The sequence below is a fragment of the Salvelinus namaycush genome, chromosome 31 (genome assembly GCF_016432855.1).
Source record: "Salvelinus namaycush isolate Seneca chromosome 31, SaNama_1.0, whole genome shotgun sequence".
In the NCBI taxonomy this organism is placed as follows: Eukaryota; Metazoa; Chordata; class Actinopteri; order Salmoniformes; family Salmonidae; genus Salvelinus; species Salvelinus namaycush.
In genome coordinates this window covers 32,202,892-32,227,993 of record NC_052337.1, presented here as the reverse complement: position 1 = coordinate 32,227,993, position 25,102 = coordinate 32,202,892, and the positions used below count along the sequence as shown (strand labels likewise).

General features: G+C 44.1%; 1 protein-coding gene across 2 annotated transcripts; it reads left to right on the top strand.

The window, feature by feature from the left end:
* The first annotated feature begins 818 nt into the window (after window positions 1-818).
* On the top strand, window positions 819-24,750 carry LOC120026347 (3-hydroxy-3-methylglutaryl-coenzyme A reductase-like). Of its 2 annotated transcripts, none has more exons than XM_038971188.1 (19): window positions 819-920; window positions 1,470-1,671; window positions 1,843-1,954; window positions 2,084-2,171; window positions 5,739-5,823; window positions 6,147-6,359; window positions 6,555-6,674; window positions 6,809-6,969; window positions 7,322-7,581; window positions 7,709-7,914; window positions 18,213-18,407; window positions 18,549-18,707; window positions 18,812-18,969; window positions 19,227-19,332; window positions 19,538-19,708; window positions 21,429-21,569; window positions 21,674-21,832; window positions 22,016-22,170; window positions 23,374-24,750. In XM_038971188.1, the coding sequence occupies exons 2-19, from the start codon at window positions 1,507-1,509 to the stop codon at window positions 23,426-23,428; spliced, it is 2,709 nt and encodes a 902-aa protein (XP_038827116.1). In that variant the 5' UTR covers window positions 819-920; window positions 1,470-1,506; the 3' UTR covers window positions 23,429-24,750. The 2 variants fall into 2 exon arrangements, with proteins under 2 accessions (XP_038827116.1, XP_038827115.1); XM_038971187.1 differs by having other exon boundaries at window positions 874-943.
* Window positions 24,751-25,102: the final 352 nt, after the last annotated feature.

Genomic DNA, 25,102 nt, shown 5'->3' with positions numbered 1-25,102 from the left:
GTCCTACATGGCTCAGACCAGTGCCAGTGGTGCTCTAGCCAGGAAACAAAGGGATCCATTCCCATTGCAAGAGACGAACATAACTTCATGATGGACATAACTTCAATTTCTTTGACTAATAACAATAATTTGAGCTGTATAATGGAAACAATGGTCCCAAAACTGCTAATTTCAATTTAAATCAAGCACACCTAAAAATATTTTCAGGTGTCCTATATCTGATAATAAGAGCAAATAGAGCTCCAACAGGGATCAAGTGGTGTAACATAAAGACAGACTGGAGTAATGTTTGCAAAACTTCTCACTTCAGGGCCTTTGTCTGTGTCACAGGCTTTGAAAAACAATGATATGGGTTTGATATGAGTTTGTAAAACATTAGGTGGATACTCTGCTCAACATGAGAAATGTTGATTCAAAGGTACAAAGCAATTAATATATACAGTGTATTCGGAAAGTATTACCCTTCCCTTTTCCACATTTTGTTACGTTACAGCTTTATTGTAAAATGTATTAAATACATTTTCCCTCATCGATCTACACACAATACGCCATAATGACAAACCGAAAACAGGTTTATAAAACCTTTTAAATAAAAAACATAAATACCTTATTTACATAAGTCTTCAGACCTATGCTGCATTCATGTCCTAGTCGGAACTAGGACATTTCTGACTTGCTAACAGTTTGTGTTTATATACGTGCCGCGTTCATGGATTCAGCAAGTCGGACATTTCCTTGTTCCGACAATATGTGAAGGCGGCACTACTCTGAGCTAAGGCCTACGTTTTAACCACGCCCACCATTTGACGCAGTAACCAGACGATTTCCTCATTCGCCATTTTTTGTGAGCGGATTACATCAGACCACAAGCCGTGTGCCTGTGGATGGGTCAATTGAACATACACGACTCTTAAATGAAGGTACTTCTTTTTTGCTCTTACATGTAAGCGATTAAGTTAAAATTACTTTAATGTTGTGAGTGGTTGATCTTATAATAGCGTGGCATAAAATGACCTTGATTTCGAGACATTCGCAGTCACACTGGACTTGGGCTGGGAGTGACAGCTAGTAAGTTAGCAAGGTAACGATACTGCTGCTAACTACTACTAGTTAACTTACCATGCTGTCAGATACGCAAGTTAATGAACGATGTAGTGAGATATGTCAGCTACGTAATGGTGGTCATAGCTGGTTAGCTAGACGTTTGCTATTTGTATTGTTTACTAGTTACTGTAGCTGACGTTATCTCCTTTGCTAGCTAGCTATGTTGTTAGTCTTGCCTAGTCATAACTCATAAAGCTAAGGTTAGGCAAGCGGTGGGTGTGTTTTCTGTCAGTCTTGTTTTGAAACATGTTAATTAACAGGGTTAGGGGGTTCGTTTTTTAAAGGTAAGTCACTCAGTGACCAAGAACTGTGTGTGTGTGTGTGAGAGAGAGTGACCATGTTACTTTTTCGCCGTGCTTCTCCAGTGACTCCAGCCAGGTGTTAACCCGGTGTGTATCCACCATGTTGAATGGGGTGTTCAGGCTGCATGGCCTGATGGTGGCGTCTCACCCCTGGGAGGTGATTGTGGGCACCATTGCCCTGACCGTCTGTCTCATGTCCATGAACAACCTGGCCACTAGCGACCAGATCTGCAGCTGGAGCAATGGCTGTCCCAAACTACAGGAGGTGAGCTGGCCTGGCACACAATAGAAAGTGGACCCTCTGGGACAATTATTATGTTTTATTCTATTCTACCAAGATTAGTGTTGCATTTTAAAGCTGCTGTGACACCACCACAGCAAAGACATCAGTCATGTTTGGAAAGAATATTAAATGAAATGCTTTCTCCTTCTACAGAGAATCCTAAACAGTGATGTAATCATTCTAACGTTGACACGCTGCATGGCCATCGTGTACATCTACTTTCAGTTCCAGAACCTTCGCCAGCTGGGCTCCAAGTACATCCTTGGTAAGTCTCATTTCACAAGAACTGTAACGATACAAACATCTATTGTCTTGTGTACATGTAACTAACACCCACCTGTGGATGTATGTTATGATTGTTAATATGTTATGGTCTGTTCTGTGTTGCCTCTAGGTATAGCGGGTCTCTTCACAGTATTCTCCAGCTTTGTCTTCAGCACCGTGGTCATTCACTTCCTGGGGAAAGAGTTGACAGGCCTAAAGTAAGCATCCTCTTACTTGACTCGCCGAACTATGTTTGAGAATAACTTTTCCAGATGTGAGATGCGAAACACTTCACAATATGCTGGCCTATTTTATTTTGTTATATTACATAATGTTTTTTACTATAAAATAGTGAAGCACCAATAAGATACATTTTTGGCTGATACCGATATCTGATATTTTCCTCTGCAAAAAAAACTATACCCGATATTTAACATTTTGGTGGCCTTTTAAGCATTCTAGTACAGTTAAATACTTAACACACACACATGGACACAGCGGTCTAAGGCACGGAAACTCGGTGCAAGAGGTGTCACTACAGTCCTTGGTTTGAATCAAGGCTGTTTCACATCCGGCCGTGATTGGGAGTCCCATAGGGCGGTGCACAATTGACCCAGCGTCGCCAGGGTAGGCCATCATTATAAATAAATAAGAATTCTTAACTGACTTGTCTAGTTAAGTAAAGGTTACACACACACCACACTGACCCAAAAATTATTTTGTTTGCATTTACGTATGTTCCCATTTACTAGTAAAACATAATCAAAACCTACTTCTTTCACTTGCTGTGCTGTTTCGTTGTTCAGTCGTTTCGTCGTTTCATTCTCAACCTGGATTTCTATTGAACGCCGTTTGGGTCTTTGCTTGTCAAAAAAGAAAACAATCACCAGTAGATAACATTATTTGACGTGTCAAATAAGCTTGTTGACCAATCAGGACCTGAATATGACTGCACGTTACATAATCATTTAACGAGTTAATACATTTTTTACATAGTTATTACACATTGATTACACTATCACTTGTATTTCATGTCACAACGATTAATCGATACGTATGCTATGATGCTGGTAAAGTTGTCTCACGCACCTACAGTGCTGGTCATGTGTGTGTGTATATATATTGTAACGACCCTGGGTTTATAAGCGCGGAAATCGACTCTGCCGCTTTGAGCATGCTTTTGTGGCACAGTCGATAGCGCGCCGGACCTCGGGCTAGAAGGTCAAGGGTTCGAGACCTGCTCTCTGCTGTTTCATTACACTGGTGTCAGAAGTGATCGGACCTTGCATCCACGACAGTGCATGTGCCTGGCCGGTGAGCGCGTTCCTGTAAGACGTAGAGTCGCAAGCTAGCGCGAGGACGCGCTCTTTGAAAGGAGGGAGTAGTGTAACGACCCTGGGTTTATAAGCGCGGAAATCGGCTCTGCCGCTTGAGCATGCTTTTGCGGCACAGTCGGTAGCACGCCGGACCTCGGGCTAGAAGGTCGAGGGATCGAGACCTGCTCTCTGCTGTTTCATTACAATATATATATATAGTGGATGCAGGTGTATAGCTAGGTGTCATCATTTTAAAATAACTCTAATTTATAAGACAGTTTTTATTTGATTAATGGTGGTCGGACCCATCTATGTGAAGCTAGCCACAATAAGGATTAGCCACAATAGTGGACTGTGGTTAGCCTTCAAAATAAATGTATTGCATAATTCTGCTATTTGTATTCATTTGCATTACTGTCAATGACACTTTATTTTGAAGGCAAACCGCAAATTCCTCTATTGTGCCTAATCCTTATTGTGGCTACCTTCACAACACAACCAATTCCGGTCGAGCCTCACTAGCCAGATGAAGTTACCTGGATGCTTATAACGTTAGCTTTGGGCAACAGGGTTAATTCGCTGGCTAGCCATTTATTTTCATTAAGTTCAATTTCAATAGGCGAACAAGTGGCAACCTAGCTAATACTTACACGGATTCCTAAATCATTGCTGAGAATAATGAAAATGAGTGCAGTTTCTACTGGTCATTGTTTTCAGGCTGGTTGTATTGGTGCTAGCTAGGTACCAAGCTAAAGCTAGCTACCCCAGAAGTTGCGTTCGAACAAATTATACTTTATTACCAACGCGCTATTGTAAACACATCATTCGTGGCCGGTGTTTGCTTGTTTGCAGACTTCTTTGTACAGCTTTGACAGTGCTACTGTATCTTTTTTGACATGCAAAGACTCAAACGGCGTTCCATAGTATGTATGTCTTGAAGCTAATAGCAGTGACGCTATTACTGTGTAACTCCCGTAGGGCAACATCTGAAAAATAGCTCACATGGTAGTGTGTACTGGTGCTCGACCAGTCGGCGAATTTATTTCATTATATAGGCTTTAATGGATTTCGCCTTTTGAGTTATCGCGCTGAAAATGTCCTACTCTTTCAAATGACTGCTTGATCCACACAGCAGACTTTGTCGGCTAGGTTATGAATGCTGTGTTGCACGTGTAGCGCAACACTTTACGTGGCGTCATTACAGCATGTACCTACGTTATACAGGTATACACGTCAGCTTTGACATCGGTTTTGCACATCGGCGTTAAACTAGACATGGGCCGATACCGATGTTTGCATTTTTAGCTAATATCGTCCGATTCCGATATGTTCAGCAATTTTTATATTGTGCATCCCTACTATAAACAAGGCTATTCCATAGGCTTCTACAAGCATGCGCCACTGCTGAGGTTACTACCTTTTTGGAGATTGTTTTACAATATATAATATAACCAGTTGATTTTAAGGTTTCAGTAAATTGATCTTAAATGGCACTTGTTTTTATTGATATTTTTGGGCAATTGGGATTTATTTGTAATAGTTATTATAAATTAGCCATTATTGCGCACTGTTGGCATATACACTAAACAAAAATATAAATGCAACATGTAAAGTGTTGGCTCCATGTTTCATGAGCTGAAATAAAAGATCCCAGGAAGGTGTATTTCTCTCAAATGTTGTTCACAAATTAGTTTACTTCCCTGTTAGTGAGCATTTCTCCTTTGCCAAGATAAGACAGCCACCTGACAGGTGTGGCATATCAAGAAGCTGATTAAAATGGCATGATCATTACTTAGGTGCACCTCGTGCTGGGGACAATAAAAGTTCACTCTAAAATGTGCAGTTTTGTGACACAAAACACAATGCCACAGATGTCTCAAGTTTTGATAGAGCATGCAATTGACATGCTGACTGCAGGAATGTCCAGCAGTCAGCATATTAATGTCTCTACCATAAACTGCCTCCAACATCATTTTAGCAAATTTGGTGGCGGTGGGGTTATGGTATGGGCAGGCATACGCTACGGATAACGAACACAATTGCATTTTATCGATCTCAGTTTGAATGCCAAAAATAACATGACGAGATCCTGATGCCCATTTTGAGGCCCTTTTTTGTAAAGGTATGTGACCAACCGATGCATATCTTTATTCCCAGTCATGTGTAATCCATAGATTAGGGCCTAATTAAATTGACTGATTTCCTCATGAACTAACTCAGTAAAATCAATTAAATTGTTGCATGTTGCGTTTATATTTTTGTTCAGTATAGATACATGCGCGCACATTTTTTCACAGTGCGGGCATTGTTCTAAAAATACCTGATTTATTATTTTTTTTGAGTACTCTGAAAAGAAGTAAAGTGAGTACTCGAACAGTCAAATGTGAAATCCCTATCCCAGTCCTTACACTTGTCTTACATGTTATCCAGAACCTCTTTATGGAACGTAACTGTGTTTTCTCTCCTCAGTGAAGCTCTGCCATTCTTCCTGCTCCTCATTGACCTGTCCAAGGCCTGTACCCTGGCCAAGTTTGCCCTTAGCTCCAACTCACAGGTAAGCAACCTCTCTCAGTGCCTTCCACAGAGTACATAAAACACTAATATATGTATGTCTATGGTGCCCAGACTGCCCACACATCTCTGGGAAGCCAAGAAAGAATATTGGGACGCAACTGTTGTCTCAAGAAACAGTGGCTGGCTACTGGCATTTTTGGAGTAACTCACTATTATCATAGCTTTGCTGATGTGAGACTTCTGAACTAACTTTTATACCGGAGCTGCACTCTTGACCAGCGGAACAGAGATTCTTTAAATCAATGGGATTTAGTGGTTTATGTAAAGGGAAATCCTAACCTATATGTGTGTTTTTCTATATAGGAGGAGGTGAGAGAGAACATCTCTCAGGGCATGGCTATCCTGGGTCCTACCTTCACCCTGGATGCCTTGGTGGAGTGTCTGGTCATTGGAGTGGGCACCATGTCAGGTGTGCGTCAGCTGGAGATGATGTGTTGTTTCGGCTGCATGTCTGTCCTGGCCAACTACTTTGTTTTCATGACCTTCTTCCCTGCCTGCGTTTCCCTGGTCCTCGAGGTAAGGATGGGCACAGGAATAAAGATTCTGAGGTGTGTGTCTGAAATTGTGTCTGTCTGCGTTTGAGCTTGTGTGTGTCTGTCTGTTCTCTCTGGTCTTTAAGATAAGAGTCGGCATGTGAAGGGAGGGTTTTCAGACGTGTGTGTGTGTAACATCTCCTCACCTCTTTCTCCCTGTGTGTGTGTTTGTGTGTAGCTGTCCAGGGAGAGCCGCGAGGGCCGTCCCGTCTGGCAGCTGAGTCACTTTGCCCGTGTTATGGCTGAAGAGGAGGACAACAAACCAAACCCTGTTACACAGAGGGTTAAAATAATCATGGTAAAAATTGACCAACCTTAGCACTACCCCGAACCCTTAGTTAACAACCGTAACCCAGATAGTCAAGGTCATATGGAGAAAGAACAGCATAAAGAATATGTGCATAAAGAATGTGGTCTCTTCTCTTCCTGTAGTCTCTAGGTCTGGTTCTGGTCCATGCCCACAGTCGTCTTGTGTCAGAGCAGCCAGGTCAGAACCGGACAGTGGAGGGCGCCAGCAGTAGTCTAGCTCTCGATGGGCCTACAGTCCAGAGGATGGACCAAGACTACACTCTCTGGCCGATACCGCTCACCAGGTAAGTCATTATATCACCTCTCCCACCTCTGGGTGGTGGACTGGACTATTTCTAGAACATTCTCCCTCTGCCCTTCTGTTCTTGGTGACTCGGCCTCAACTGGGGCGGCAGGTAGCCTAGTGGTTAGAGCGTTGGGCCAGTAACCGAAAGGTTGCTAGATCCAATCCTCGAGCTGACAAGTTAAAAATCTGTCGTTCTACCCCTGAACAAGGCAGTTAACCCACTGTTCCTAGGCCGTCATTGAAAATAAGAATTTGTTCTTAACTGACTTGCCTAGTTAAATAAATAAAAAAGAAACAGTCTGTGAAAGCAAAATCTTGTAAAGTTTTTCAGCTCTCTCTTCTCTCGTTAGTATGGAGCTGGAGCAGGTGATAACCCTGGGTCTGGCTCTGCTGCTGGCTGTGAAGTATGTCTTCTTTGAGCCGGCTGAGACAGAGTTGTCCCTAAAGAGCTCCATCTCTACCTCTATCTCCGCCCCTGCACTGAGCCATAAGGGGGCTGAGGACTGCTGCAGGAGGGATCCTGCACCTGCTAAAACATCCCTGACAACCAACAGCACCCCAAACCCTTTGGCTAAAACTGATTCTAACATAGCGGCCAAAGAGGAAAGAGGTAAGCTGAGCCAAGGTTATTGTGCTTGATTTGTTTTGAGACTCCTCTGTTTATAAGTCTGTTGGTCTTATTGTTATCTCTCCCATCCACTTTCTTTCTCTCTCACTCACTCTCTTTCTCTCTGTAGTTGAGGTGATTCAACCCCTGGTGGCCTCAATGGTGCAGAATGGTCCCTTCTCTCTGAATGGACCTCTCCCTCAGAGTTTAGGGGACAGTGTGTCCCCCACACCTCCTTTCTTTACCCCAACTCCAGACACAACTACGTCTCTCCCCAACCCCCCCTCCCAGCCCCGCTCCCTGGACCAGTGTCTGTCCATCCTCAGGAACCCTGAGGTGAGCTTCCCCTTTACACAACTGCGCTCAGGATCCAGCACCATACTATGTTAAACACAACTGTATTAAAACACAGAACAACCACTCAACACTTAGAAATATTACCATTCTTTGCTCACAATACTTAAACACGGTTCCTTTTCAGTCAGTCAACTTCGGTACAACATACTATGGGGAGTTGCACTATCGTGACTTTGGTTGAAGGATCTACAATCACGCCTGACAAGGCCAATAAAATCTGCACTTCGCTGGAAGCCTCTTCTTCCACAGGCGATAAGCGTGAGGCTCGGATTCATTCCTTCAATTATTCCGCTTTTCACGCTATTAAAGCAATTGGAACACGAGACTGTTTTGCATTGCGCACACTGTCCATTATTGGTAGAGCTTGCTCACCCCCTGGACGTTGTGTGCTGAAGTTTGTATGGTTCTCATAAGTTTCCTAATCACAAACAATTAGTTATTCTTCGATTTGCCTGGTTATAGCAATAAGTAAGATGGCTAACGTGACCGAAACAACGAAGGCTAATAAGCCGGGTTCGCGACCATGCCCCAATGTCTGTGATGGTTGTCTTTTATGTTTCTGCTCGGTGCATGCCCTTGCTTTTTTTGTGTATGAGACTAGGGGACGGCTGGCACTGTTCCACTACTAGTCCGCGGCGGAGGTTCTCTTGTCAATCGTGTAGGATTCTTTAGGGGTCTTGGTGTTGTTGATAGTGACTTCTTCTCCCGAGTGCCTGTACCTCATCTGAGTTGCGGCGACATTTCGGGTCGTTGGTCAGGTCGAATGTTTCCTGGCTCCTGTGCACTCTGTCGCTGGTTACGTGAGGTTATTCAACGAGTGGGTGAACAAATTATGTGGGTATACCCCTGCTGCCTGTGTCTGCCTTGGTTAAGCACCGCTTGCCTCTCTTCCCAGAAGGATTTAGGTCCCGGTCGCTTGGTTATTCTGAACGGACCGTGCTGCAGTCAAAGAGGCTAGCTTAGACTAAAGAGCCTCGTGGCTAACGTCGTCTAGCATGCATAACTTCCGGTGAATGAAGCTTACTAGTGTCCCCCCAGCGCTTTGGCAACCCCATTCCTATTCTCAATTCCTGGAGTTGGAGGGAGTAGTGAGAGCGGGGGCTTGCATGCTACTCCTATGAGGAAGTAGACGCCGAGCAGCTGCACCGCTCCACAAAAATGTCTGTGACGACAGTGCCCCTACGTTTTGTTACGGCAAATGGGGTATTACGTCAGCCATTGCCGGAGCCCTCTGTGCCCATAAGGGGGCCTGGCTTCATGCAGGTTATACAGAAGCACAATGTGTGTTGGAAGCTCGTCCATGTTTAATGCCCTCTGGTACCACGTGTTCCATGGTATTCACAGGGTTCAAGGGTTATATCAATCTCCTCAGAGTGGGAGTAGTAAGTTGGGCGATTCACTCTCTGTCCACAACGGGTCACCCCTCCCCCATAGATGGCTCATTACTGGGATTCATTGCTGATTCCTGCCTGTATCTCACTAGTCCCTAATGAGGTCTCTAGTGATAACGGTTATGGAACCTGTAGGCGATTGATGGTTGGTAGCGGAGTCGAGGGAACAAGCAGGGTTGGACACGACCATGCTATTATCCCCCACACAGAAATGAGCTGTCTTTCTCCAGCTCAGCGCTTTTCATTCCTGGGAATAAGATTAGATTATGAATCGCCCGTCTGTTACCACAGAAGGGGTCTGTTTTTCAGAGCCATCTTTCCTATTCCCAGCTAGGTTACAAGGTGCTAAAAAGCTGGAGAGCCAGTACCTGTCGCCAGTAACCTCCATGATAATGTTTTTTCCCCTGGGTCTATTTTTAATACGTGTGGTCCAGTGCTGGGTGCCAGCCAGTTGTTCCAGTGCTGGGTGCCAGCCAGGCTCGTTGTGACGACAGTACTGTCAATCGGGCTACATCACTTATCGCTGGAGCCATGGGACCCATTGTGGGTCGGGCTTTAGGTAAACCTTTTTTTCAACTCCAAAATTCCACAGTGTTCACGGATGTCAGAAGTGTTGTCTCCCGCATGTGAGTTTGATGAAAAGTGTCCCTCATCCACATTCACACACACTGTTGTCAAGAGTGGTGGAAATGGATGAAGAACCAATCTCTCCCAGTCCACAAGGTGGTGTCCCGCCTCTTCAGATGGAAGGTCACTGGAGGCTCACTGTCTGCGCCAACCAATGGCGTGCATGCGCAGTGTCACCCTGGATCATTGAACAGTGACGTCAGGGTACAGGCTACAATTTGTTGTGCGTCCCCCACGCTTCTGCAGCGTCAACACGTCAACTGTTCCCGAGGCCTCAGCTCCTGTTTTGAGGGAGGAAATATCCTCCGGTCTCCAGAAGCAGGCAACCCGAGTGGTTCCTCTGTCAAAGCTCCAGGAAGGCTGGAACTGGAGGATATGCGTTCCATTCTAGACCTACGTGACCTCAGCAAGCACCTCAGTCTACAAACTCAGAATGCTCACGATCCGCCAGCTATTTCCGCCAGCTATTACAGCCGATTGGCTGGTGGCAGCGGAGTAGAGAGGGCAAGCGGTATTTAAAAAAGCCTTGCTTCTGTCCCGTATTCAGTCTCTAGCTTAATAAGAAACCAGAAAAATGTGTATCTGACTCCATCTCAGCACATTCTGCTTCTGGGTCTCAAGCTAGACTCACTCACGCTTTTCTATCCCCACGGAGGGTGTCTGGGTTCTGCTTCTGCTTAGCCAAATTTTGTCTGGGTCACACGTGAGTTCCTATGCCTATTGGGATGATGGCTTCTGTGATGGAAGTCATTACCATGGGGCTATTGACGCGACCCTATCAGCTCTGAGTGATAGCCACCCACCTGGACGTATCTCGCAGCCTAAGCCGGTGGCTTTGAGTGTCCGTGTCAGGCCTATGGGCCATGACCCAGTGGTGGGACCCTTTTCTATTGGCTCCCATGGGCTGAGTTGTATCCCGCAAGGTGATCGGGAAAAACTCATCGGTGTGCGCTGTATGAAGGCAACTTGATTCGGGTGGGTATTGACACCGGTGCAGAGCCCACTGCATATAATTTACCCTGAGTGCCTCACGATGTACCTGGTGCTTCTCCCTGCTTTTGTCAGGCTGGCTTGTGGTGGTCAGAACCAACAATATGTCAGTGTTGGCGTGCATTAACAGAGGGGGAGAGACTGTCTCTCTCCCTCCTGACCTTTGCTCACTCCCTTTTGCTGGTGAGCAGTGTGAACATGCTCTCATTTTGGGTGACGCATGTCCCCGGTTGCCTCAACTCTGGCACAGAAATTTTATCCAGGTGGGACCCTGTCTCTCAGGAAGGGAGGCTACACCCCTGGGTGGTTTTCCAGGTATGGGCCATTTTTGGCAGGGCTGATGTTGATCTTTACGCATAGCAAGAAAATGCACAGTGGTCTATTTTTCTTGATGTGGGACCCGAGTGCCCCGTTGGCGCACCAATGGCCTCGGAACCCTCCTGTACGCGTTTTCGCCAGTGGTTCTGATTCCGCCCACGTTGGAGAGGGTGCGCAGGGAGGGATTATCATTGATTCTTGTGGCTCCCCGTTGGCCCAGGCAGCCTTGGTTTGCGGAGATCATTTGCCTTTCAGGCTGGGACCCGTGGAAACTCCCGTTGCGCAGGGACCTGTTGTCCCAGGTGCTCGGGCAGGTTTGGCAAGCAAGGCCGGAGATTTGGTTCCTATGGGCCTGGCCCCTGATATTATTGCTGCCATTCAGTCTGCAAGGGTGCCCTCCACGAGAGGCTGTATGCGTATTGGTGGAAATTGTTTGAGCTCTGGTGCCAAGATTAAGGACTTCTTCCTTTTTTAGTGCTCTGAGAGGGACTTCCTTATGTTCCTAGAGGAGCTTTTTGAGCAGGGGTGGGCATTCGCCACGTTAAAAGTGTACTGGTGTCAAACTTAATCATTGCTAGACAACCATTTTCAAGTCTTCCATAGATTTTCAAGCAGATTTAAGTCAAACTTGTAATTCAGCCACTCAGGAACATTCACTGTCTTCTTGGTAAGCAACTCCGGGGTAGATTAGGCTTTGCGTTTTAGGTTGTTGTCCTGCTGAAAGGTGAATTCATCTCCCAGTGTCTGGTGGAAAGCCTACTGAACCAGGTTTTCCTCTAGGATTTTGTCTGTGCTTAGCTCCTTTTCCATTTCTAGGTGGGGGTGTATGCCTCATGATTAACGACTCATGGTGTAATCATAACAACGTACAGGAACTCAAGTCCTTCTGCTCACCCGACCTAGAATTCCTTACCATCAAATGCCAACCAAATTATCTCCCAAGATATTTCTCGTCAGTTATCGCCACTAGAGGTCGACCGATTATGATTTTTCAATACCCATTATTGGAGTACCAAAAATGCCGATTATTATTATGATTTAAAAAATAAACAAAAAATTATTTGTAATAATGACAATTACAACAATACTGAACACTTATTTTAACTTAATATAATACATAAATAAAATAAATAATGAAACATGTTCAATTTTGTTTAAATAATGCAAAAACAAAGTGTTGGAGAAGAAAGTAAAAGTGCAATATGTACCATGTAAGAAAGCTAACGTTTAAGTTCCTTGCTCAGAACATGAGAACATATGAAAGCTGGTGGTTCCTTTTAACATGAGTTCAATATTACCAGGTAAGAAGTTTTAGGTTGTAGTTATTATAGGAATTATATAACTATTTCTCTCTATACGATTTGTATTTCATATACCTTTGACTATTGGATGTTCTTATAGGCACTTTAGTATTGCCAGTGTAACAGTATAGCTTCCGTCCCTCTCCTCGCTCCTCCCTGGGCTCGAACCAGGAACACATCGACAACAGCCACCCTCGAAGCAGCGTTACCCATGCAGAGCAAGGGGAACAACTACTCCAAGTCTCAGAGCGAGTGACGTTTGAAACGCTATTAGCATGCACCCCGCTAACTAGCTAGCCATTTCACATCGGTTACACCAGCCTAATCTCGGGAGTTGATAGGCTTGAAGTCATAAACAGCGCAATAGCTGCTGGCAAACGCACAAAAGTGCTGTCTGAATGAATGCTTATGAGCCTGCTGCTGCCTACCATCGCTCAGTCAGACTGCTCTATCAAATATCAAAACATAGACTTAATTATAACATAATAACACACAGAAAAACGAGCCTTTGGTCATTAAAATGGTCGAATCCGGAAACTATCATTTCGAAAACAAAACGTTTATTCTTTCAGTGAAATACAGAACCGTTCCGTATTTTATCTAACGGATGGCATCCCTAAGTCTAAATATTGCTGTTACATTGTACAACCTTCAATGTTATGTCATAATTATTTACAATTCTGGCAAATTAATTACGGCCTTTGTTAGGAAGAAATGGTCTTCACACAGTTCGCAATGAGCCAGGCGGCCCAAACTGCTGCATATACCCTGACGGCTTGCACGGAACGCAAGAGAAGTGACACAATTTCCCTAATTATAAGAAATTCATGTTAGCAGGCAATGAGGTGAGATCTTGCATGGAGCCCCAGACCGAGGGTGATTGACCGTCATCTTGAACTTCTTCCATTTTCTAATAATTGCGCCAACAGTTGTTGCCTTCTCACCAAGCTGCTTGCCTATTGTCCTGTAGCCCATCCCAGCCTTGTGCAGGTCTACAATTTTATCTCTGATGTCCTTACACAGCTCTCTGGTTTCGGCCATTGTGTAGAGGTTGGAGTCTGTTTGTTTGAGTGTGTGGACAGGTGTCTTTTATACAGGTAACGAGTTCAAACAGGTGCAGTTAATACAGGTAATGAGTGGAGAACAGGAGGGCTTCTTAAAGAAAAACTAACAAGTCTGTGAGAGCTGGAATTCTTACTGGTTGGTAGGTGATCAAATACTTATGCCATGCAATAAAATGCAAATTAATTACTTAAAAATCATATAATGTGATTTTCTGGATTTTTGTTTTAGATTCCGTCTCTCACAGTTGAAGTGTACCTATGATAAAAATTACATACCTCTACATGCTTTGTAAGTAGGAAAACCTGCAAAATCGGGAGTGTATCAAATACTTGTTCTCCCCACTGTATATATATTTTTTTACCTCTCTAGGGTATGTGGGACGGTAGCGTCTCACCTTGTCAACAGCCAGTGAAACTGCAGGGCGCCAAATTCAAAACAACAGAAATCCCATAATTAAAATTCCTCAAACATACATGTATTTTACACCATTTGATAGATACACTTGTTGTAAATCCAGCCACAGTGTCTGATTTCTAAAAGGCTTTATGACGAAAGCAAACCAAACGATTATGTTAGGTCAGAGTCAAGTCACAGAAAAACACAGCCATTTTTCCAGCCAAAGAGAGGAGTCACAAAAAGCAGAAATATAGATAAAATTAATCATTAACCTTTGATCTTCATCAGATGACACTTATTGGACTTCATGTTACACAATACATCTATGTTTTGTTCGGTAAAGTTCATATTTATATCCAAAAATCTCAGTTTACATTGGCGCGTTATGTTCAGTAGTTCCAAAACATCCAGTGATTTTGCAGAGAGCCACATCAATTTACAGAAATACTCATAATAACCATTGATAAAAGATACAACTGTTATGCATGGAATTTTAGATCCACTTCTCCTTAATGCAACCGCTGTGTCAGATTTCAAAAAAACTTTACGGAAAAAGCAAACCATGCAATAATCTGAGTACGGCGCTCAGTCGACAAATCAAGCCAAACCGCCATGATATCCGCCATGTTGGAGTCAACAGAAGTCAGAAAAACCATTACAAATATTCACTTACCTTTGATGATCTTCATCAGAAGTCACTCCCAGGAATCCCAGTTCCACAATAAATGTTGGATTTGTTCGATAAAGTTAATCATTTATGTCCAAATAGCTCCTTTTTGTTAGCGCGTTTAGCCCAGTATTCCAAATTCATGAGGCGTGAGCACTAGGTCCAGACAAAGTCAAAAAGTTCCGTTACAGTCCGTAGAAACATGTCAAACGAAGTATAGAATCAATCTTTAGGATGTTTTTAACATAAATCTTCAATAATGTTCCAACCGGAGAATTCCTTTGTCTTCAGAAATGCAATGGAACTCAAGCTAACTCTCAGATGAACGCGCATGGTCAGCTCGTGGCACTCTGGGAGAGACCTTACTCAATCCCCTCTCATTAAAGACTGTTGACATCTAGTGTAAGCCTTAGGAAGTGCAACATGACCCCATTTCCACTGTATCTTGGATAAGCAAAGAGTTGAATACCTACAAACCTCAGATTTCCCACTTCCTGGTTGGATTTTTTCTCAAGTTTTTGCCTGCCATGTGCGTTCTGTTATACTCACAGACATCATTCAAACAGTTTTATAAACTTCAGAGTGTTTTCTATCCAAATCTACTAATACTATGCATATCCTAGCATCTGGGCCTGAGTAGCAGGCAGTTTACTCTGGGCACGCTTTTCATCCGGACGTGAAAATACTGCCCCCTACCCCAAAGAAGTTAAATCGGCAAATCGGTGTCCAAAAATACCGACTGTTATGAAAACTTGAAATCGGCCCTAATTAATCGGCCATTCCGATTAATCGGTCGACCTCTAATCGCCACAGCGGTGTACATTCCCCTTCAAGCAGACACCAAGACGGCCCTCAAGGAACTTCACTGGACTCCATGTAAACTGCAAACCATATATCCTGAGGCTGCATTTATTGTAGCTGGGGATTTTAACAAAGCAAATTTGAGAACAAGGCTACATAAATTCTATCGGCATATTGGTTGCGCAGTTGTAATACACTCGATCACTGCTACTCTAACTTCGGCGATGCATACAAAGCCCTCCACCGCCCTCCCTTCGGCAAATCCGACCACGATGCCATCTTGCTCCTACCGTCTTATAGGCAGAAACTCAAACAGGATGTACCAGTGACTAGAACCATTCAACGCTGGTCTGACCAATCGGAATCCACTCTTCAAGATTGTTTTGATTAAGCGGACTGGAATATGTTCCGGTCAGCCTCAGATAACAACATTGATCTATACGCTGACTCAGTGAGTGAGTTTATAAAGAAGTGCATTGAAGATGATGTACCCACTGTGACTATTAAAACCTACCCTAACCAGAAACCGTGGATGGATGGCGGCATTTGCGCAAAACATAAAGTGCGAACCACCGCATTTAACCATGGAAAGAGGTCTGGGAATATGGCTGAATATAAACAGTGTAGTTATTCCCTCCACAAGGCAATCAAACAAGCGAAATGCCGGTACAGTGACAAAGTGGAGTCGCAATTCAACGGCTCAGACACGAGACGTATGTGGTAGGGTCTACAGGAAATTACGGACTACAAAAAGAAAACCAGCTACGTCACGGACACCGACGTCACGCTTCCAGACAAACTAAACGCCTTCTTTGAGGATAATACAGTGCCACTGTCGCGGCCCAATAACAAGGACTGCGCCTCTCCTTATTCGTGGCCGTCAGCAGCAAGGCTGCTAACCCAGACGGCATCCCTAGCCGCGTCCTCGGAGCATGCGCAGACCCAGCTGGCTGATGTGTTTACGGACATATTCAATCGCTCCCTATCCCAGTCTGCTGTCCCAACATGCTTCAAGATGGCCACCATCCTGTACCCAAGAAGGCAAAGATAACTGAACTAAATGACTACCGCCCTGTAGCACTCACTTCTGTCATCATGAAGGGCTTTGAGAGACTAGTCAAGGATCATGTCACCTCCACCTTACCGGCCACCCTAGACCCACTTCAGTTTGCATACCGCCCCAGCTGGTCCACGATGCAATCGCCATCACACTGCACACTGCCCTATCCCATCTGGACAAGAGGTATACCTATGTAAGAATGTTGTTCATTGACTACAGCTCAGCATTCAACACCATAGTACCCTCCAAGCTCATCATTTAAGCTTGAGGCCCTGGGTCTCAACCACACCCTGTGCAATTGGGTACTGGACTTTCTGACGGGCCGCCCCCCAGGTGGTGAGGGTAGGAAACAACATCTCCACTTCGCTGACCCTCAGCACTGGGGCCCCACATGGGTGCGTGCTCAGCCCCCTCCTGTACTCTCTGTTCACCCATGACTGCGTGGCCATGTACGCCTCCAACTCAATCATCAAGTTTGCAGACGGCACCACAGTAGTGGGCTTGATTACCAACAACGAGGAGAGGGTACTCGGAGTGTGATGTCAGGAAAAACAACCTCTCACTCAACGTCAACAAAACAAAGGAGATGATCGTGGACTTCAGGAAACAGCAGAGGGAGCACCCCCCTATCCACATCGCAGGGACAGCAGTGGAGAAGGTGGAAAGTTTTTAGTTCCTCGGTGTACACATCACAGACAAACTGAAATGGTCCACCCACACAGACAGTGTGGTGAAGAAGGCGCAACAGTGCCTATTCAACCTCAGGAGGCTGAAGAAATTTGGCTTGTCACCCAAAACCCTGACAAACTATTACAGATGCACAATCGAGAGCATCCTGTCAGGCTGTATCACAGCCTGGTACGGCAACTGCACCACCCTCAACCGCAAGGCTCTCCAGAGGGTGGTGTGGGGGCAAACTACCTGCCCTCCAGGAAACCTACACCACCCGATATCACAGGAAGGCCAAAAAGATCATCAAGGACAACAACCACCCGAGCCACTGCCTGTTCACACCGCTACCATCCAGAAGGCGTGGCCAGTACAGTTGCATCAAAGCTGGGACCGAGAGACTGAAAAAACAGCTTCTATATCAAGGCAATCAGACTGCTAAACAACGACCACTAACTCTGAGAGACTGCTGCCTACATTGAGACCCAATCACTGGCCACTAATAAATTGATCACTAGTCACTTTAAACAATGTCACTTTAAATAATGCCACTTTAATAATGTTTAAATTTCTTACATTACTCATATGTGTCTACCCTATTTTATACAATCAATTGCACCTTGCTGCTCGGCCATCGCTCATCCATCCATATATTTATATGGACATTTTCTCATTCATTCCTTTAGATTTGTGTGTATTAGGTAGTAGTTGGGAAATTGTTAGATATTACTGCACTGTCGGAACTAGAAGCACAAGCATTTCGCTACACTCGCATTAACATCTGCTAACCATGTGTATGTGACCAATACAATTTATTTGATTTCTTTTTGCACATTTTTACTCCTGAAATGACTTAGGCTTGCCATAACAAAGGGGTTGAAAACTTACTGATTCAAGACTTTTCAGCTTTTCTCAATTGAATACTTTCTGAAGGCACTGGATGTGTTAATATTGATATGTATTTATGGATCTCTGCCTATGCTTCTTTCAAGTTGGGCGCTCGTTTTCTTAGCAATGCCGAGGTGATGGAGCTGGTGACATCACGGAACATCCTGACTTATAAGCTGGAGGCTGTCATGGAAACACCAGAGAGGGGTGTGGTCATCCGGAGAGAGATGCTATCATCCAAACTACCATCACCCTCTGCCTTGGCCTGTCTTCCTTACAAGGACTATGACTACACTAAGGTAGCCTACTCATAGGAACTACAACTGCCACTAATCCAGTTTACTGAAACAGACAGTTGATGTAAGCTTGGTCTGAAATCAACCCAGTAAGGTATAGTGTTGTACTGCCCTCACCCATCCCATGTTTTCCTGTCTTATCAGGTGATGGGCACCTGCTGTGAGAACGTCATTGGCTACATGCCCGTGCCAGTGGGCGTTGCTGGCCCTCTCCTATTGGATGGGAAGCAGTTCCATGTTCCCATGGCAACGACAGAAGGCTGCCTTGTGGCCAGCACAAACAGAGGATGCCGGGCCGTCGCTGTGAGTGTAAAGTATACGTCTATTGTAGTTTAACTCTCTGAGTGTAGAGTATATGTCTAGCGTAGGCTAACTCTGTCTCCTCTAACCTTCCTTTTTCTCTCCAGTTGAGTGGCGGTTGCCACAGCAGGGTGCTAGCTGACGGTATGACGCGGGGTCCTGTTGTACGGCTGCCCTCAGCGTGCCGGGCTGTAGAGGTCAAGGCCTGGCTGGAGACCACAGAGGGTTTCAGGACCATCAAGGATGCCTTCGACCACACCAGCAGGTCAGGGTCAAGGGTTAAAGGTCACAGTCACCTCAGGGTCACACAGATCAATATATAGGTTGGGTCATGTTATAATGATCAGATTATCCAATCATACCTGGAACCTCACCTAATGTGGATTATAGAAAATAACTGACCCTAGGTCAGTGACTGGGGGCAACTTATAGCTACTCTGATCTCAATGATGTAGTTTAAATTGGCCGTCACATAGTATTGTTCTGTTGTACAGTAGTTGCATATTTGCCTCTGTTTGTTAGGTTTGCCCGTCTGGACAAGCTATTGGTAGGTCTAGCAGGGAGGAACCTCTACATCCGCTTCCAGTCCCACACTGGAGACGCCATGGGCATGAACATGCTCTCTAAGGTCAGACTATGCTCTGTGTGTGTGTGTGTGTGTGTGTGACCATTCTAAAAGGTAATGCAGTGGAGCAGTAAGGGTGTCCATTTTAGAGAGGTTACATTCTTCAGAGAAATTACTTACTGGTGATGGAATGGACTTCACAGAATAACAAGAATGCTGTTTCTGGTGTCTAATAGCACATATTAACTGTCTATGTGTGTGTCTGCAGGGTACAGAGCAGGCAGTGAGCAGGCTCCAGCAGCAGTTCCCTGAGCTCCAGGTTCTAGCGGTGAGCGGAAACTATTGCACTGATAAGAAACCTTCAGCCATGAACTGGATCCTGGGTCGGGGAAAGTCTGCTGTGTGTGAGGTCACCGTCCCCGCCAGGGTGGTCCGAGAGGTATGTTACAGCTACAACAACCACACACACTCACAACCATACACACAGATACACGCACGCTCACACGGAGACGCATACTCAAATGGAGACACACACACGTGCTCAAATCTGTTGGTACCCCTCCACAAAAAATGAAGAATGCACAATTCTTTCAAATAACTTGAAACTGACAAAAGTAATTGGCATCCACCATTTGTTTATTCCATATTTAATAAAAATCAGACTTTGCTTTTGATTTTTTTATTCAACATAATATTGTAAATAATGAAATGGCATGGGCAAAAATGATGGGACCCGTAACCTAATATTTTGTTGCACAACCTTTAGAGGCAATCACTGCAAATGTTTTCTGTAGCTCTCAATGAGACTTCTGCACCTGTTAACAGGTAGTTTGGCCCACTCTCCCTGAGCAAACTGCTCCAGCTGTCTCAGGTTTGATGGGTCCCTTTTCCAGACTGCAGGTTTCAGCTCTTTCCATAGATGTTCAATAGGATTCAGATCAGGACTCATAGAAGGCCACTTCAGAAGAGTCCAATGTTTGGTTCTTATCCATTCTTGGGTGCTTTTAGCTCTGTGTTTTGGGTATTTATCCTGTTGGAGGACGCATGACCTACGACAGCTTTCTGACACTGGGCAGTACGTGATAGTCTTGAGACGTCATTGTGACCTGCACAGATTGAAGGCCCCCTGTGCCAGGCGCAGCAAAGCAGCCCCAAAACCTAACCCAGCCTCCTCCATGTTTCACTGTAGGTATGGTGTTCTTCTCTTTGAAAGCTTCATTTCTTCATCTGTGAACATAGAGCTGATGTGACTTGCCAAATAGCTCCAGTTTTGACTCATCTCTCCAAAGGACATTCTCCCAAAAGTGGTCCTCCTGGGTCTTCTTCCATGGAGCCCACTTTCACTCAAAAAGCGATGGATGGTGCGATCAGAAACTGACGTACCTTCACCTTGGAGTTCAGCTTGTATCTCTTTGGCAGTTATCCTTGGTTCTTTACCATTCACGCGATCCTTCTGTTCAATCTGGGATCGATTTTCCTATTGCGGCCATGCCCAGGCTACAGTTCCATGGACCTTAAACTTCTTAATAATATTTGCAACTGTTGTCACAGGAACATCAAGCTGCTTGGAGATGGTCTTGTAGCCTTTACTTTTACCATGCTCGTCTATTATTTTCTTTCTGATCTCCTCAGACAAATCTCTGCTTTGCTTTCTCTGGTCCATGTTCAGTGTGGTGCACACAATGACACCAAACAGCACAGTGACTACTTTTCTCCATTTAAATAGGCTGAATCACTGATTACGAGATTGGAGACGTGATACTAATTAGTTTGAAATATCACTATAATCTAATTATTTGTTATCTTTTCTAAGGGGTACCAATAAATGTGTCCGGGCATTTTAGAATATCTCTGTAAAATAAGCAATAATTCATCTCTTTTCACAGCTTCTTTGCTTTATTCTATGACATACCAAAGGCATGCAAGTATACATGATAAAATAGCTTTTAATTTCATCACTTTTCAGGAGGAATGAAGCATTATTTCAATGAGCTGTAAGGTACCAACAAATTTGAGCACGTCTTTACGTTGAGACACAGGGTACATACACACTGAGACATACCGACTTGGAAGAACTGAACTGGTGGAAGCAAATATTTTAGACACTACAGTGATTTCCCCCTTCCTTTGTTTTGAGATGATGCTCTCTGTCTCTCCAGGTCCTAAAGACCAGTACTACTGCCCTAGTAGAGTTGAACATCAATAAGAATCTAGTGGGCTCAGCCATGGCTGGTAGTATAGGAGGCTTCAATGCTCACGCTGCTAACATCGTAGCTGCTATCTACATTGCCTGTGGACAGGTACTTAAAAAGAAAAGTCTGATCTTCTGAGATTCTGTCTTTCCTAAACCAATAAAAATATATTTTTCCTATATAATCTCCCTCCCTTCCCTCTCTCTCTCCAGGACCCAGCCCAGACAGTGGGCAGTAGTAACTGTATAACTCTGATGGAGCAAGTTGGTCCTGAAGGAGAGGACCTGTATATCAGCTGTACCATGCCCTCTATAGAACTGGGCACTGTAGGAGGGGGCACCAACCTGGCACCACAACAATCCTGTCTACAGGTTGTGTGTGTGTGTGTGTGTGTGTGTGTGTGTGTGTGTGTGTGTGTGTGTGTGTGTGTGTGTGTGTGTGTGTGTGTGTGTGTGTGTGTGTGTGTGTGTGTGTGTGTGTGTGTGTGTGTGTGTGTGTGTGTGTGTACCCCTCCAATAAGGGTATGTATTAACCCGTATGCGTGTCCATTGTAGATGCTGGGTGTGCAGGGTGCCAGTCTAACTGGTCCAGGGGATAATGCCCGTCAGTTGGCCAGCGTGGTCTGTGCCACCGTCCTGGCAGGAGAACTGTCTCTGATGTCCGCTCTCGCCGCCGGACACCTCGTACAGAGTCACATGACCCACAACAGGTAAACTACACTACCCATAATCCCCTGACTCACAGTAGGTATACTACACTTAAAACCTCTTGGCGCACGGATCCCTTTACTGGTTTAATTGTCAACAACCGCTGAATTGCAGAGCGCCAAATTAAAAGAAAATTGCTAAAAATATTTATATTCATGAAATCACAAGTGCAATATAGCAAAACACAGCTTAGCTTGTTGTTAATCCACCTGTTGTGTCAGATTTTGAAAATATGCTTTACAGCGAAAGCAATCCAAGCGTTTGTGTGAGTTTATCGATTACTAGACAAAACATTACGAACACCTAGCAGCAATGTAGATTGGTCACGAAAGTCAGAAAAGCAATAAAATTAATCACTTACCTTTGATCTTCGGATGTTTGCACTCACGAGACTCCCAGTTACACAATAAATGTTCCTTTTGTTCGATAAAGATGATTTTATATCCAAAAACCTCCAATTGGTTTGCGCGTTATGTTCAGTAATCCACAGGCTCGTGCCGGTCTTGAAGGGCAGACGAAAATTCCAAATAGTATCCGTAAAGTTCGTAGAAACATGTCAAACGTTTTTATAATCAATCCTCAGGTTGTTTTTAGCATAAATAATCGATAATATTTCAACTGGAGGGTAAAGTAATTCAATACAAGACAGAAATAAAATGTCAAGCTACAACTTTCGCGCGCAAGAACTAATCAAGGACACTGACGCGATTTGATATCTCGCTCATTTTTCCGAATAAAAGCTTGAAACTATGTCTAAAGACTGTTCACAACCTGTGGAAGCCATTGGAAAAGGAATCTGGTTGATATCCCTTTAAATGGAGGATAGGCAGGCAATGGAACAGGGATTTTTCAAAATAAGAGGCACTTCCGGGTTGGATTTCCTCAGGTTTTTGCCTGCAAAATCAGTTCTGTTATACTCACAGACAATATTTTGACAGTTTTGGAAACTTTAGAGTGTTTTCTATCCTAATCTGTCAATTATATGCATATTCTAGCATCTGGGCCTGAGAAATAGGCCGTTTACATTGGGAACGTTATTTTTCCAAACATAAAAATTCTGCCTCCTAGCGTCAAGAAGTTAACCCTCATGGCTCACAACTACACTCCAGAGACCTCTTCTAAAAGGGAGAATGCTACTCTGTTCACACTATTCCTGAAAAAGATTGGTGACTGCTTTACTTTCAATGTTTCTTTTTCCCTCTCAGATCTCAAGCCAATGTGCCACAAATGGCTCAATCCCACTCAGAGGAGGCTGCGTGACAGATACATTACAACCAATCACAATGAGCCTTCTAGTGATAGAGGACCTGCAGTGAATTCTGGGAGCTGGAGGATTAGCCCAGTGTGAGCATGCTCCTTTCATCTCAGAGCATCCAGCCTGCAACAATACATCCTCCTACCCAGAAGATGGCTGATGTTTATTTATTACAACAGAAATAAAACTGCTAATGGAACAGTTTTGGAAAGGAGTGGTTTGGGCTGGACACTGGGAGAGAAGTACTTCTGTCTGCTGCTAACCTCAGAGATATCTGACTCGTCACTTGGTTAATACACAGTGCAGAATGGAACTCAAAGGACTCTGTTTATTCACTGTGTGTGCAGTGGGATTGTCTGAATGGAAAAAAAAGATTTTGTATTTTATGATTTTGTATTTTTTGCAAATTCACAAATGTGCCATTGTCTTTAAAATGGCCACCGGAATCATGTGGACAGACTGACCAAGTTGAAATTAGAATTTCATTGGCAGAAGGATTTGGCCTTTAACGGCTGTGTGCACACAGCCACACAACCCCCTACATCATGGACAACAGGTTTGTTGTGATCAAATGCCCTGAAGCAATATATATATATATATTTTTTTTTAATGGGTACATTCTAGAGGCACACATTCAGTGTATGTGGAGGTGATCAGCTTCTTACAGTATCTGGAGAAGTGCCAGGGCAATATGATACTGTAATCTGTGCAGGATTGGGCAGAATGCAACCCAAATCTCCTGACTAAATATTTGGTTAAAATGTTGCTAAGGGCGAGATGTTTTGCACTAAGTTGCCAAATAGTTTGAGGCAAGCCTAGTATTGCCGTAGATCGTTTCGTTTCAAATTAAACCTGCCATACCTCCTGATTTTAACGTATTGTTTCATTTGATTAATTTGTTTTATCGATAATGTTGTTGGATAAAAATGTCAAACCAAGGTGCTAGCTATAATGTGAGTGTACAGTATGATTTAATGATTGAGTGTTCTTGGTCTGAGTATATATGCCTTACACTGCAGTGTTTTGAGGTACCTTTTAATTGGGAATGTGTAAGAAATGGTTTGACGGTCTTGGGCTTGATTCAATCCGTAGCACTGAAAAGCCACGGTATATTACAACTTGAAATTTGAGCTGACATATGCAGCGTTGAAACATTGCCTTTTAAATTTCAATTGCGCTATTAGTCTGCCTTTAAATGGTGGCTAAACCACTACAGTTGAGGTTTGGGACTAAAGTTGCATTGCTTCAGCGAGTGTTTAGATGTATGTGGGAATACCGGATGAAACAAAGCCATACAAGTCGCCTTCAATAAACCGCTTTTAAGAGACTAACTTTATTTATTGGAAAAGGACAAGGTTATGTTTGCTATTTGTTGTAAAGCAGCTCACTAGTGGTCTCGATTTGTCGGGATGCTTGGCCTTATGGCAGCATTTCCCAAACTCGGTCCTCGGGACCCCAAGGGGTGCATATTTTGTCCTAACACTACACAGCTGATTCAAATTCTCAAAGCTTGATTCGTTTATTTAAATCAGCTGTGTAGTACTAGGGCAAAAACAATGTGCACTCCTTGGGGTCCCTAGAACCGAGTTTGTGAAACCCTGCCTTAGGTTCATTCCAACAAGCCATATGTCAACTGGTTTTCTAGTCACATGTATTTTGTCACAACCTAAATACCATGA